The sequence below is a fragment of the Mastomys coucha genome, unplaced genomic scaffold (genome assembly GCF_008632895.1).
Source record: "Mastomys coucha isolate ucsf_1 unplaced genomic scaffold, UCSF_Mcou_1 pScaffold9, whole genome shotgun sequence".
Taxonomy (NCBI): Eukaryota; Metazoa; Chordata; class Mammalia; order Rodentia; family Muridae; genus Mastomys; species Mastomys coucha.
Genome location: NW_022196915.1, coordinates 49585471 through 49599991, shown reverse-complemented (window position 1 = coordinate 49599991; position 14521 = coordinate 49585471). Strand labels below are relative to the sequence as shown.

Below are 14521 nucleotides of genomic sequence, written 5' to 3'. Positions count from 1 at the left end.
AAAAAAAAAACCAAACCTTTAAGCATCTACATCCATTGTAATGTATCATAAAATCAATACTATAAACAACAGAAGACAACTCACTGGTGCAATTCTAAGAATGGAACTATCACATCATTTGGAAGTCTTAACTGTGTTTTCTTAACTAGTACCTGCTCCTTACCCTGACAATAACAAACGAGAAGAAAATGAGAACTGAAATGCTCAATTAGATCTCTTCCTTTCTTGACATATAGGTAACTACATATTTGTGGAGTACAGTGTGATGTTTTAATTTATCTATACATCATCTAAGAAGCAAACCAAAGGAGCAGTTAGTATATTCATCTCATCAAACATTCATCAGGATAGTATTCAAAATCCTTCCCAGCTATTTTGGAGATATACAATACCATTCTGTTAATAATAGAATAACACTATGTGCAACAAAATACCAGAATTTACTCTTCTTAACCACAACTTGGTGCCCACTGACCAACTGGGGACCATTGCTCTATCCATTACTTCTATGAGGCCAACTTCTTAAAATTCCATGTGAGATCATGTGATATTTCTTCCTGTGTCTGGCTTATTTCACTTAACATAATGTCATCTAGCTCATCCAATATGGTTGACAAATTTCATCCATTTATATGGCATGACAGCTCCATCACGTGTGTACATAACATTTCCTTTATCTATTCATCATATATTAGGTTGTCTGTTCCCATTTCTTAGTTAAGTGAGGTGTGAGGAATTCTACAACAAAGGGGGCAGCTATCTCTGGTATGCAGACTCCATTTTATTTAAATATAACCTTAGTAGCTAGATAATGTGGAATTTTAGTTTTGTTCACTTGTTTTGAGACAGGTGCTACTATGTAGCCTAACCTGGCCTCAATCTTTTGGTGATCCTCCTGCCTCTATCTCCTGTGTTCTAGGATTATAGGCATGTTCCACCATGCCTAGAAGTAAGCTTTAATTTTCTGAAAACCCTCCCTAAAGTCTTCTATAAAGGCTGAAACAATTTACAATTCTCCTACCAGTGTGCAGCACCTTTCCCCACAGCTTTGCCCTGCTCGCTCTGAATTATGAACACTATTTGTCTTAGCTAAGGTTTAGGTCATGATCATGACCTAAAGCAACATGGGAAGGGGAGGGCTCTACCGTCTTCCACTTCCACCACTGAGGGAAGTCAGGACAGGACTCAAGCTAGGCAGGGACCTGGACGCAGAAACTGAAGCAGAAACCATGGAGGAGGTTTACTTACTGACCTGCACCTCATGGCTTGCTCAGTAAGTCTGTTTTCGTGTAGCATAAGGGCCATGAGCCAAGGGGCGGCATTGCACACAATGAGCAGGACCCTTCCACACTAATAGAGGGGCGGCATTGCACACAATGAGCAGGACCCTTCCACACTAATAGAGGGGCGGCATTGCACACAATGAGCAGGACCCTTCCACACTAATAGAGGAGCGGCATTGCACACAATGAGCAGGACCCTTCCACACTAATAAGGGGTGGCATTGCACACAATGAACAGGACCTTCCACACTAGTACCCAATCAAGAAAATGCACTACAGGCCAATCTGGTGTGGGCATTTTCTCAACGGAGACTTTCTCTTTCAAAACAACTCTGGCTTGTGTGAGGCTGACATAAAACTAGCCAGCACCCCATTCTACCTGCAAGGAGGAGACACTGGTTATTTGCATGTCTTTATTTGAGAATACTGTGGTGTGTCTTTATATCTGAGTATTAGGTATAGTTAGGGACAACACCAGAGTAAGAAATTTAGGACTCTGAGTTCCCAGTTTCTTTATAAGTCAATTATATCCTAAGTGCTAGATGTAGCTTTAACTGTCTACCCGACACAGCCTAGAACAGTGGTTCTCATCCTGTGAGTCATAATCCCTTTGGGGTCAAATGACCCTTTCATAGGGGTTGCATATCAGGTATCCTGCATATCAGATGATTTACATTACGATTTATAACAGTAGCAAGATCAGAGTTAATGAAGTAGAAACAAAAATAATTTTATGGTTGGGGGGTCACCACAACATAAGGAACTGAATTAAAGGGTCGCAGCATTAGGAAGTTGAGAAACATTGGTCTAGAGTCATCTGAGAGGAGACACCTCAAGTGAAGATCGTCTAGACTGAACTGGAATGTGGGCATGTCAGTGGGTGAGTCTCTGGTTTAGTCCATGGTGGGTGACACTATCTCTAGTCAGGTAGTCCTGAGATACACACAACAGCTGGCTGAACATGAACCAGTAAGCCAGCCAGCAAGCAGCACTGCTCCACTGTTTCGCTCCAGATCTATGCTTGGGTTCCTGCCCTGATTTCCCTCAATGATGTACTGTGACCTGAAGTCTAACCTAAATAAACACTTTCCTCTCACAAGTTTTAGCAACAGAAGGGAAACTAGCCACTCCTCGCATATGAAGCAGGGCTGATGGAACCACTGTGATCTCTACTTAGGACCTACTGGATGAGAATTGATTAGTACATAGGACTACGCGGTAGGTGCTCTAGTGTGTGGCTACCCAATATTATGACAGTTTCTTCTCCAGCAATCTCCTTTATAAATCAAATTCCTCAAATACTGAGAACAGAAATAAATTTTCTATATGAAATGAACACATAGCCAACAAATATCTAGGAATGTCAGAAACATAATTTTTCAATAAATATTACTGAAAAATACTCAGAGAAGATTAAATAGCTTCATGTTTATTGGAAGCTAACATTTTAAAAGTGACCATCTTGCTTTACGCCTTGGAGGCATCTAGGAAAGTTTGCTAACTGTCCCAGAAGACTCTTAAGATCACAGAAAGTCCCTTTGCACTCACTGCTGTGGGTTTGCTAACCAGCCTCTCCCTCCCTGTACTGCACTCTGCTTGCACACAGTCCTGTTCACAATTAACCTCAGTTCCCCTAGCAACATGTGGTTAACCACATCCTCACCCTTACCCACTCCATCTTCCCCCAACAGCAGCCAAGCACAGCATCAGGACAGGACGCAGGGTAAATGAGTGAAAGTACAAAACATTTTCCTCCAATCCACACCAAGCCTTACCTAAATCCCAGGTCTTTAGAGGTGGCCCCATCAATGCTCTCATGACTCACAGACTAGAGTGGCTATTACTTCACAGACCAGAGGCTCTGAGAGGCCAGAGCCCGGGCTTGTTCATGGTGTCCTCAGTATAAACAACCCTGCCTGGATTGCACAGATATTCAATACGTATAGGCAGATGGGCCAGCAGCTGAACTATGAGGAGTAGAAATGAACGCCCTTGGCCTTTCTCCCAGTAGATGAGGCACGGCTGAGACACCTTCCCTTGGGTAAGCAGTGTTGCTAACGTGATGCCTTCACCCAGTTGACCTTTTCAGCATCAGATGCCGGGGAATCTGAAGTGGCCTCTTCACTAATGAAGCTACTACAGGGAAAGCAAGGCAAAGTGACAGATTTCTTTTTCCCTATAAAACATGTTAAGATGAACAGCTCAGATTCTTAAATTACAACAGACTTAGACCATTGTGAGCACTGTGAGAAAGAATGGCTTGAAAAGATTCATCAACACAGAGACTTAGTGGATGATGGACTCTTCATGAAGCTAGGTAACTACAGAAACACATCCCTGAACTATTGTACGGTTAAAAATGGAGGAAACTACCAGGGATGCAGCCAGTGGCAGAACGCCTGCCTAGCATGCATGAGGCCCACAGCGAAACTCTAGCAGTGCAAGACAAATACAAAACTCTGCAAGAGTTGAAATGGTAAAAATCTATGGTACACAGATTTTTGTAAAGATTTATTTTTATTTATATGAGTACACTGTTTCCAAACACACCAGAAGAGGGCAACAGATCCCCTTACAGATGGCTGTAGCCATCATGTGATTGCTGGGAATTGATCTCAGGATCTTTGGAAGAATAGTCAGTGCTCTTAACCAAGGAGCCATCTCTCCACCCCATGTTCCACATATTTTATGAATATAATTGTTACTGGTGGAGTAATATCCTAGAATATGTATGCATATTACATTATTTTTTACTTACTGGATTTGCCTCAATGCTATCTGAATATTTAAATTTGTTAATATTAAACTGAATATTATAAATAAGCATTTTAATAGCTATTCATATTTTGGGTTTTTTTCAACTTTTAAAATTTATGTGTTGAGTATATATGTGTACCTTCATGTGGGTGCCTGTGGAGACCACAAGGGGGTGCCAGATCCCCTGAAGGTGAAGTTACAGGTGTTGTAGGTCTCTCACTATGAACGCTGGGAATCCAACTCTAGTGCTTGGTTGCTGTGTAGACATCTCTCTGACCTCTCTTTACCTTTTTTTTTTTTTTTTTTTTTAAATAACAAGGCTCATGTTGGCCTCCAGGTCTGGCTAAGTAACTCCCCTGCAGTAGCCTCCTGGGCAGCTTTGTAACTCCACCCCTTGCTCCACATTTTTATTGTTTCATAGACAAGAATGGCAAATGTAGAACTGGGTCGGAGGCTAAATATTTTTAGAAACCTAATACCTGTTATCAAAATGCTTGTTTTGGTAATTTTTTTGAGGCATATACAAAAGCCTTACAAAACTGAACTCAGAGTTAGAAGCTGCTAGGGTCTGCCTTTGCCAAAGCATGGCAGGATAACGTCCTTAGGTCAGGGCATCACACCCTTAGCAGTAAGTTGGGCAGGCTAATAATTAGCTAACAGAGGGTCTGAGCCAGTACTGGGACCACAGTGCTTCTTAAATAAAACATCATCGAAATCACTACATTATACTCCAGGCTGAAGTGAGAACTTGTGAATTCCCCTTCTAGGGCCCCTCTCTTCCTGTTTAAATTTATTTATTAATTGCATGTGTGGGTGTTTTGTCTGTATATACACCATGTACATGCCTGGTGCCTGTAAAGGCCAGAAGAGCACATTGGATCCCCTGGAAGTAGAGTTACAGATGGCTGTGAAGCTGCTAAGTAGGTGCTTGGAATTGAACCTGGGTCCTCTGGAAGAGCAGCCAACACTCTTAACTGCTGAGCCATCTCCAGCAGTTAAGAACAGATCTACCTCCACTCTTTAAGTGCTATTAACTCCACTGCCCTGGCTAGCTTCTCTCCACTGCACAAAAGAGGCTCTCTTACTGCTTGCAAGTAGCTCATGGGCTTCACAGCACTTCCGCCCACATTATCTTGTTGAATTATCCTCAACTGTTTGTCTGATGTGATTCCAGACTGGCCTGAAGGCGACTAAAGGTAAAGATCACATTTCTTTTATTGACCTCCATACACCGGCACCACTCACACAGAGAGCAAGCTAACGCTGGTCAGCTCAGGGGCAATCTACACACAACATCAGACCTCACAGAAAGATGGGTACAGTGTCCATTTAACTAAAGCTAAAGTTCTCAATGTAACTGTTTGAAGACACACATCTGATAGGAATTTCTTGGTTTGCTCAGTTGCTTTTATTATAGTCAACAATATTTCTTTGGATTCTCCTAAACAGTGAGTGAGTAAGACTGAGTTTGTGATCAGAGGCTTGGATGGATTACATTCAAACCCGTTTCTCATATGTTCATGTTAATCACAACACTTCTTGGATTGGGCATAGTGGATTACACTAGTAATTCCAGCACACTTGGGAGGCTGAGGCAGGAGCATTACTATGAGTTTGTGATCTAGCCTGAGCTATACAGTAAGACCTTCCCTTACAAAACTAAATTACACAAATAAAGAAGATGTTACTGATGGTCAAACTTACAGTGGTCAAAATATGTTTTCCTGATTTGTTCAGGTCAAATTTAGAGCTTTTTAGTAGAAGTGTGTATCAAGAAAGTACTTCAGAAAAGAATCCTGATACTTGACTTTTAGCTCCAGGAAAAACAAAGCAAAACCAGCAGAGGGAGCTAAGAACACAGGATTGCTTCCCCAGATCTCCACTGACTAGAGAGCTCTAGCTGGTGGGCTGATTCTTTCCCAACTCCACATTTCCATTTGACCGTCTACACCATCAGAGAACACATGGGGCCAATGGCCAGGGCTCCTCATCAATCAGAACAACAGAACCAATGGCCAGGGCTCCCCATGAAGGAGAATGTTGGGAAGAATGACTATGGCCCCATCTACAAACACTGAGGACCCGTTTGTCTGGATGGAAGAGACACCTCCTTACCCTAATGGATCTTGCTTTGGTCTTTGTTTGATCGTTATTTAAAAGCCCTTTCTAGGATTGGTATCTGGCCACATCTGGGACTACATAAGGCATAAAACACAACTCTCACCATATCCAGCCAAAAACATGGTGGCCAGAAATAGCTGCTCACTCTGTGGACTTAGCAATAACAACAAAGAACTCAGGGGACCCAAGAGACTAAAGAGTCAAGACGTCACTTCTACCTAAATCAAATCTGCATAGTTACCATGCATACCCTTCCTGAAACCCCCTGCTCCAGGCCTCACTTACACTAGGCAAGGACTCCACCCACTGAGCTATACTCGTAGTCCCCACTGTGATGATTTTCAATATCCTACATTTTATCTAGAATCTATCCCCTCCCCTCCCCCACATCAACAGCCCATTTTAAGTCAGTTTCTGGATCTGGGGAGATGAACAGTTAAGAGTGTGAGCTGCTTTAAAGATCAGGATGTTGCAACTCCAGCTCCAGGGGACTGGAGGACTCTGTTTCTTGGCTTCAAACGCATTGTTTTTTCAAGGACAGCAAAGTAAGTCTACGATGAGCCTTAGGATCTAAAGTGACTGTGGCTTTCTTTCTGGCTACCTTGTCACAATTGGGTCCAGTTCTCCTTTGGACATACAGGTGCCCCCTCAGGGGTGGACAGCAGTGCCGGCACTCAGCAGCAGCTCTTTGATCTCTGTGCCCTGGCCATGCCAGCTTTCTCCTGGGCACCCCTCACTCCTTCCCTAAGAATCCAACTCTCCCTCATTCCCAAGGATTTCCGGTCAAGCACCAGCTCCGCTGAATGCCCCTCCTTCCATGTAAATGGCCTGCTCTCTTCCGGGAGGCCCTGGTGCTCCTTTCCACCCTCAGTCAGCAGCATCACTGTAGCTCAGCCTGTGTCTCTCCCACGGGGCTGCAAGAGATGTGAGAACAACTATGGTTCTCTTTCTGACCAAGCGTATTCTTTGAGATCAACGCCTCGGAGCAAAGGGTCAGGAGACGGGGAACTGGGGCAGACTTAGGAATTCCGAGAACACCAGAGGCTGAAGGGAGGCACAGGGGTAGGGTGTGCTATTCCACAGACATGAATGAGGGCGGCAACAGCAGGGGGGAGCAGCCACCATGGAAGATGCTGTCAAACTTTAAGCACAACAAGGTCTTAAACACATCCCAGCAGACCATGGGTCACCTCAGGGAGAGCACCTCAAATAAGGTAATAGATATAAACCAGATGTAAAGGGCTGGAAGGCAAATGGAAGGTGAAGCCTGTGGAGGAGCCAGGGAATGGCATTCCTGTGGAGAAGCCGGGGAATGGCCTTCTTGTAAGAACTAGCTGCTACGGTATGCAGGAAACAGTCCTTCTGCAATGGAGAGGTACTAGATAATCCCACTTACTTGGTGTACTTGCAGTGGTCACACTCGCAGAAAGAATCAAGGGTGCTGGAGGAGGGAGGCCCATCAAAGGGGAGAGGACTGCAGCCTCACAAGATGAAGTGTTCTGGGATGGAGGCTGGTGATGGTAACACAATAATAGCAATGTACTTCACACCACCAAACTATTTAAAAATGGCTAAAATAGCACATTTTATGTTTTGCAAATCTTGTAATTTAAGAATATATTACAAGAGTTATGGGAATTGCTACAGGAGGCTACAGACAGGACAGAGAGGGCTCAAAACCTAAGTATAATAATAATCAGAGAGGCGCTGGTGCCCAAAGGGAGTCTATTGTAATGTGAGGATCCTGAGAATTTGCCTGGGCCCACAGGAAGGCGGGCTCAGGTAAAGAAGTAAGAGGAGACAAAAGAAAGGTTTGTTTCCATATGTAGCAGAGTACAGAACAGGCAGGTGGCTGGGATGGGATGAAAAGAGGATGCTAGGAGAAAGCATCTGGAGTATACTGCGCACAGGCAGAGGGCGAGCAGGCAGCTCTGTGCCCTTGCAATGGTACTGTAAATCTCAAGAGTGAGTAGCAGAGGGGCTCCCGGTTTGCAGAAGCAAAGAAGGTGGGTAGTTAATCTCAATCTTAGTACTCCAAGATGACCAAGAAGAAAGATGCCATCAACGGGAGATATAAGCACACTAGGACGCACGTGGCAAAGAAAGGAGGTACCAGGCCTCGAAACAGCCCGCATTCTGGATCTGGTTACAGGCAGTTGTGTGTACACTGCAGGGACAACAAGCACTTAAAAGTGTTCTCCAGTCCCCTCATTGCCCGACTCCTGGGAATGTCTTATAAGTAAATGGACACTATTTAGTTAAAGATACTTTCCCATCTACTTATATTTTTCTCTGACATCTAAATGGATTATTATCTCTACACTAAATCATGAGTTGTTATTTACCAAAAAAACTCAAAACAAAACAAAACCACACCAAAGCCATAGAACAATCAGAAGAACATAACAATCATAAGAACAAACAGTAACATGTTTCCCCAAACCAACATCTTCTGAAGCCAGCGCCACCCCAAACAGTGCCAATAAAATATGAACTACTGCTATCAATTCAAGTCTTTCCAGGGATGTGAATGATTATTTTGTACCTTGCAGGGGTGCTCCTGAGCATACTAGTGATGCAAAGGTGATATACAGGGGACCCTGGGTTAGAACCCAAAGGCCCAATAGGAAAGATGAATCTGACCCTTTATGTAGTCTAGCTTTCCTCTTCTGCTGTCTCGGTCAGGGGACTCTTTGGTGCACACTGACTTCTCCAAGAGTGACTGCAACAAGTGTCCTATCAGTCTTCTGGATTTTGTGCCATTGTGACATGGTCTCAAGTACTTCACCACCATGCCAGCATGTCGGTTCTCCACAGCAACATGCAAACTACCTCTGAGCACTCTGAAGAGAGCATTCCTCTTCTCTTTGAAAGCCTTTGGTTTTACTGAACTATTTACAACCAACTAAGTGCTTCTGATTCATCTGTAGTTTCGCCCAATCCCAGTTTATTCTCTGCCACCTTCAAAGACTTGGATGTTCAGAGTACTTCCCCATCTACTTATATTTTTCCATGATGGAGCCTTGCTCAGATCTTACCTGTGTGCCCTCTGAAGGATGTGAGCAGTGTACAGTTTTCTTGTTCCAGTTTGAGGATGGTTACTTGGCCCGAGTGATCACCAATAAACACGTGACGGGTCTCAACATCAAATCTATCATGTAATCATTAAGGATTGCAAAGTGGGAATTTATGAGAGTTCAAAAAAAAAAAGATCTATATTAGTTTAACCAGGCATGTGGAGTACCATGCTAGCAGAACATGGAGATAGGTCCTGAAAGACATGAAGGATATACATATTGCTAGACATTCAGACTCAATATGACTAAGTTGTCACTTATCAGATTAACTTATACATTTAACACGACCACAACAAAAATATCAATGTGTTATTTGGAGCTAGGTATGTTCTTTCCAACCAGGAGCAGGAAGATGAATAAAATAGGTGACGTCAGTGGGAGTGTAGGGGTCAATTTAGAATGAGACTTCCAGAAATGCTGGGAACTGTTCCAAAGGAAGAATCAGAACACACGGCACTGTCTACACAGGTGCAGTGGGTCGACACCCAACATCAAACAGATCTGCACACAGTAACCTGTAACCTGCTACACAGGCACTGTACGCTGAGAATATAAGATTTAGCACTATGAAGGATTACTAATTTCCAGAGCTATTATCTTTGTGATTATAAACAAATATTTTGTTTTAGAGGTTCATAATAAAGGATGTTTAGATAAAATCTAAAATAATTAAGGTCTAGAATTTGCTTAGAAATATTGTGTCAAAAAGGAACAGAAATATCAACGGCAGATATGATTAGACAAGTATCCATTAAAATGCCTTCTTGTGGTGGCACTCAGGAGGCAGAGGCAGAGGAAGAGGCAGAGGGATCTCTGAGTTTGAGGCCAGCCTGAGATCTAGTTCCAGGACAATAACACAGAGAGACCCTGTCTCAAAACAAAACAAAAAACAACAAAAACAAAACAAAACTGCAAACAAACAAACCATGGTCTGAACGGGGACTCAGAGAGATTGAAGCAAAACGACAGTACAGCTGGATGCTGCAGTGCTTGACAGGATTATTAAATGTGACATAGAGAAACTAAGATAATCTTAGTGGCCTTTTCAGAACTCTGGACCTGACTGGGAATATACGTAAGAAACGATACTAGTAGGAAGACATCTCACTAAACAGGGTGACATTTTAGAAATACCTCCAACAACTCTTGAAGAAAAAGCTCAAAAATGAGGAGTCTTAAATTATTTAGGGAAAGCATTAAAAAAAAATGGTCAAAATATGGTCAAATAATAAGATACTGACAGGGTAAGGTGGGTAAGATAGTTCCTGATCTAAAGACTAGCAAGTAAAATACAAAGAAAACATTCCCATTTCCTGTGCCCTGCCGCGGACCTTTGGGAAAGAGCTCACTCTGGTCTGTGCAGATGTGCAGAGAACCAGCTAAGAAATCTTGGTATCAAACTTCTAGCATCCTGTTCTCCCAAGACTGGAACAAACATTCTGGGCTCCTAAGCCTTTGCTGCATCTGAATCTAAGCACACTATGGCTACTGCGGATGCAGCGCGTGCAGAAGCTCGCTAAGTTCTGAGGAACAGTTCAGCTCAGATGTTTTCTCCCTTCCCCCTCCTTCATTACCACTGTTATTATGATTGGTTATTTCTTGGAAACTGAGAGCTCACCTGGCCAGACTCTTTGGCTCCTTGGTTTCCTGGCTTGAGTTTTTGGTTATGGTCACTACTATTCTCTACTGAGAGGCCTGGAAGAAGAGAATATATGAATATGGTCTCAACAGTCAAGCTTGTTAACTCTGATAAATGACAGGTGGAGATGGGACAGTACTGTGTCATCTGTGGAGGCCTCCCTGTACAGCAGCTGTCCTCTGCAAGACAAAGAGTACAGCTTTCGTGCCAGGCGGTGGTGGTGCACACCTTTAATCCCAGCACTTGGGAGGCAGAGACAGGCAGATTTCTGAGTTCGAGGCCAGTCTAGTCTACAGAGTGAGTTCCAGGGCTACATAGAGAAACCCTGTCTCGAAAAACCAAAGAGTACAGCTTTCATTCTGCATTTATGTTGCTTCATCAGATCTCCCGTTCGTTAGCAAACAAGCAAGCACAAAACTCTTAAAGAGTGGCGAGTGGCAGGAGGAAGTGAAGGAAACAGGTGGCGTCGGACAGTAATAGTGTAGGGGTTTAACTAATAATCTGTCTGCCAGTCAGTTCCAGGGAGTGGGCAGGGTGGACCCCCTGGCTTTAGAAGAATCACATGCACCCCTCTTAGCAAAAGCATAGGACTGCCATGCCACCAATGTTGAGCAATGCAAAGCTACTCGGGAGTAAGAACTGGCATTGTAGTTTGAAAACTGGAGCTATTAAAGGCAAATTTGGTGGGGCATGCACTTTCTGGAAGGCGTTGTGTGAACACACATACACACAAACTACACACACACACACACACACACGCTTCTGGTAACCAGTAACATGATTCCGTCCTTAGTAAAATGTCACAAAATTAAAGTGACTTTTGGAACCTTAAACAAAAGTTACATGATCAAGGTGAGTTTAGTTTGAAAAGCCATCTGTGTCTTTGCTCACATTTGCTGGTTTGGCTAAGCAAGACACAAGATTAAAGGAAGACACACCATGACAGTGGCCAGTGATGCCGGCCTCAGTACAGGCCACAGGATACTATTGGTTCTGGTACTGAGGAGCAAAGGGAGAAAAGCAGAAGCCCATGGGAGGAGACCTCAGGAACAGCCGTCCTGTTCCTATTAGTAGCATGTGCTGTGTAGGCCTCAGCTGGCTCATCTGAAGCATGAGGAAGGGTCTTCTATGTTCATGTGGTACTGCCCTGTCAAGGATAAGCTCCCTCTCCCTGTCAACTGTGTCTCTTGTTTTGCTAACTCTCCATCTTTACAACCTTCCACTGTGGTCATCTTGATCCCTTCCCTTTGCCCTTCCAGTGAGAAAACATCAGCATTAGCCTCTGTGTATCCACTGCCACTCAGGTGTAAGGAAACTGCAGCACTGTCTATTGTTGGCAACTGACTGGATACTTTATAAATAAAGAGATAAACTAAAAGCAGGCCCCACTGTTCCTGCTTCTGTGGACAGCGTCATCGGTTTCCATATTCTCCTTGTCAGAAATGGGAAGAGTCAACTTTTCTATACAAGTGAACTTTTCATTCTTGCTGTGGGAGAAACATGTCCCACATCAACTGATGCTCAGCTTCCCAGAGCCCAGCCAGCAAGAAGTGAGCTTCTGTGGTGTTGGTAGGCACTCACCTAACATACACAAACTGACAACTTGGGAGACAAGAATACTGTACAACGGGTTCTGATGAAGTCTCATGTCTTGAACAAAGCCTACGGGATTCCATTTAGAGGCAGCTAGTTCACTGTGTCAAGAAATGCTTAAGATTTATTATTATTAGCATGCACCAAAGTGTGCAGCACATGGACATAAGAGGACAACTTCCAACAGTCAGTTGTCTCCTTCCACCATGAGTTCTGAGGACTGAACTCAGGTTCCAAGCCTGTGCAGCAAGCATTCTTACCTGCTAACTCTGGCCACCAAAATATTTCTAAACAAACAGGAATCTCATGGACCACTAAGTGCCAATGTTGTATTTATAACAATAGGAGAGCTGTCCTGCAAAGGAAATGACTCGTCTATTAAAACTAAATATCATATTTTGTTAATGGCTATATGTCCTTCTGACAGCGAGGGATCACATGTCAAGCTATGTCAGAACTATGTCACAGCAGTTAGCAGGCATGTTACTTTAATGATGTTGCCTCGCTCCACTCCCTTTCCATGGAAACCCCAATACCTTGAGCCTTAAGAAGTTCTCTGAATCCAGGCAGTGGTGGCACAGCCTTTAATCTCAGCACTTGGGAGGCAGAGGCAGGCGGATTTCTGAGTTCGAGGCCAGCCTGGTCTACAGAGTGAGGTCCAGGACAGCCAGGGATACAACAGAGAAACCCTCTCAGGGGGTGGGGGTGGGGGAGTTCTCTGAGCATCTTTTTCACACAGGGAAAAAACAGTAAATAAAAAAACAGAAAACCTTTAAGTTGTACATATCATAAATTATCATGAACCAAGGAGAAAGGACTTTGTCCAGTAAAGGATACTGCAGGCCTGAAGCCACAGCACTGGTGCGGTAACCTCCCAGGCGCTGCCCACTCTCAGAGCAGTGCCAGGCGAACTGCTTGTCCTGTCCTGTGCTCAGCACCCACTCCAGTTCCAAAACAAACAGGACCATCGTCACTCTGCTCTGATGCGCTGAAACATTTAGAGATGAGAAAAATGACTGGTAGAAAAAGTCTCCTGAGGAAAACAGAAACTGCACACGAGTGTTACATCCTTCTCTCCCCCTACCCCAGAAAACTGCAGTCCAGTGTTATATCCTTCTTCCCCATCCTTACCCCACCTCAGAAAACTGCAACCCAGTGTTACATCCTTCTCTTCCCCCCACCTCCTACCCCAGAAGGTGCTGAAGGACAAAGCCATTAGGAACAAAGGAAACCAGTAGCTCTCATCAGTGGTTAGGAAGGATGCCCTATGAACATTTGTTTTGTTTTGATTTTAATAATCGAACTCTTCTCAGTGTCCTGCCCTCATGCCCTGGCTTGTGTGCATGCACAAATGACTCCTCAGAAAGCTTCCTACCCCAGAGCCTGGCCAAGCATGCTAGGGTTATTGGGTTAGTGTGACTACAAGACACATTAGAAATGACATTTACAACACAGTCACTCGTGGTCAGTTTATGTGCACTACCCCCACCCCCAAGGAAAAGTATATTGATCTTTTTTGATGAAATCTGATTTTTAAACTCACACACACAAAAAAATTCTGACAGCTTCCCATCAGAACCCAAATGCTTGAGAATAAAGGGAATGGCTATGGTTTGAGTGAGAACTGCCCTTTAATAGTCTCATAATGTTTGGTCCTCAGTTAGTGGAACTGTTTGGGAAGGATTCAGAGATGTGGCTCTGTTGAAGAAGGTGTGTCACTGGGGATGGGCTTTGATAGTTCAAAAGACTCATGCCATTCCCAGCATGGAATCTCTCTGCTTCCAGCTTTTGGATCAAGATGTTAGCTCTCAGCTATTCCTGTCTCCATATCTCTGCTTTGCCATCATGGACTCTCCCTCAGGAACTATATGCCCAAATAAATGCTTTTTTTGTAAGTTGACTTGGTCATAGAGTTTTACCACAGCAATAGAAAAGTTACTGAGATTAAGAATGAAATGCCTGTTATATAGAAGTATGTACATATGAGAGAGAGAGAGAGAGAAAGAAAGAGAGAGAGAGAGAGAGAGAGAGAGAGAGAGAGAGAGAGAGAG

The 14521-nt window shown here is 43.7% G+C and overlaps 1 protein-coding gene and 1 long non-coding RNA gene across 5 annotated transcripts in view; one reads left to right on the top strand and one right to left on the bottom strand.

Annotated features, from left to right (window-relative positions):
* Window positions 1-14521, bottom strand: part of Wdfy2 (WD repeat and FYVE domain containing 2) — a 131413-nt gene that overhangs the window by 15539 nt on the left and 101353 nt on the right. For all 3 annotated transcript variants that reach the window (XM_031362669.1, XM_031362671.1, XM_031362668.1), the window contains exons 5-6: window positions 13308-13458; window positions 9200-9312 (exon numbers count right to left, since the gene is read on the bottom strand). In XM_031362669.1, coding sequence (XP_031218529.1) covers window positions 9200-9312; window positions 13308-13458 — 264 coding nt within the window. The remainder of the gene's footprint in view (window positions 1-9199; window positions 9313-13307; window positions 13459-14521) is intronic.
* The window catches only part of LOC116085247, a 33429-nt gene continuing 22123 nt past the window's right edge, over window positions 3216-14521 (top strand). For both annotated transcript variants that reach the window (XR_004116462.1, XR_004116461.1), the window contains exon 1: window positions 3216-3324. This is a non-coding gene — a long non-coding RNA (uncharacterized LOC116085247). The remainder of the gene's footprint in view (window positions 3325-14521) is intronic.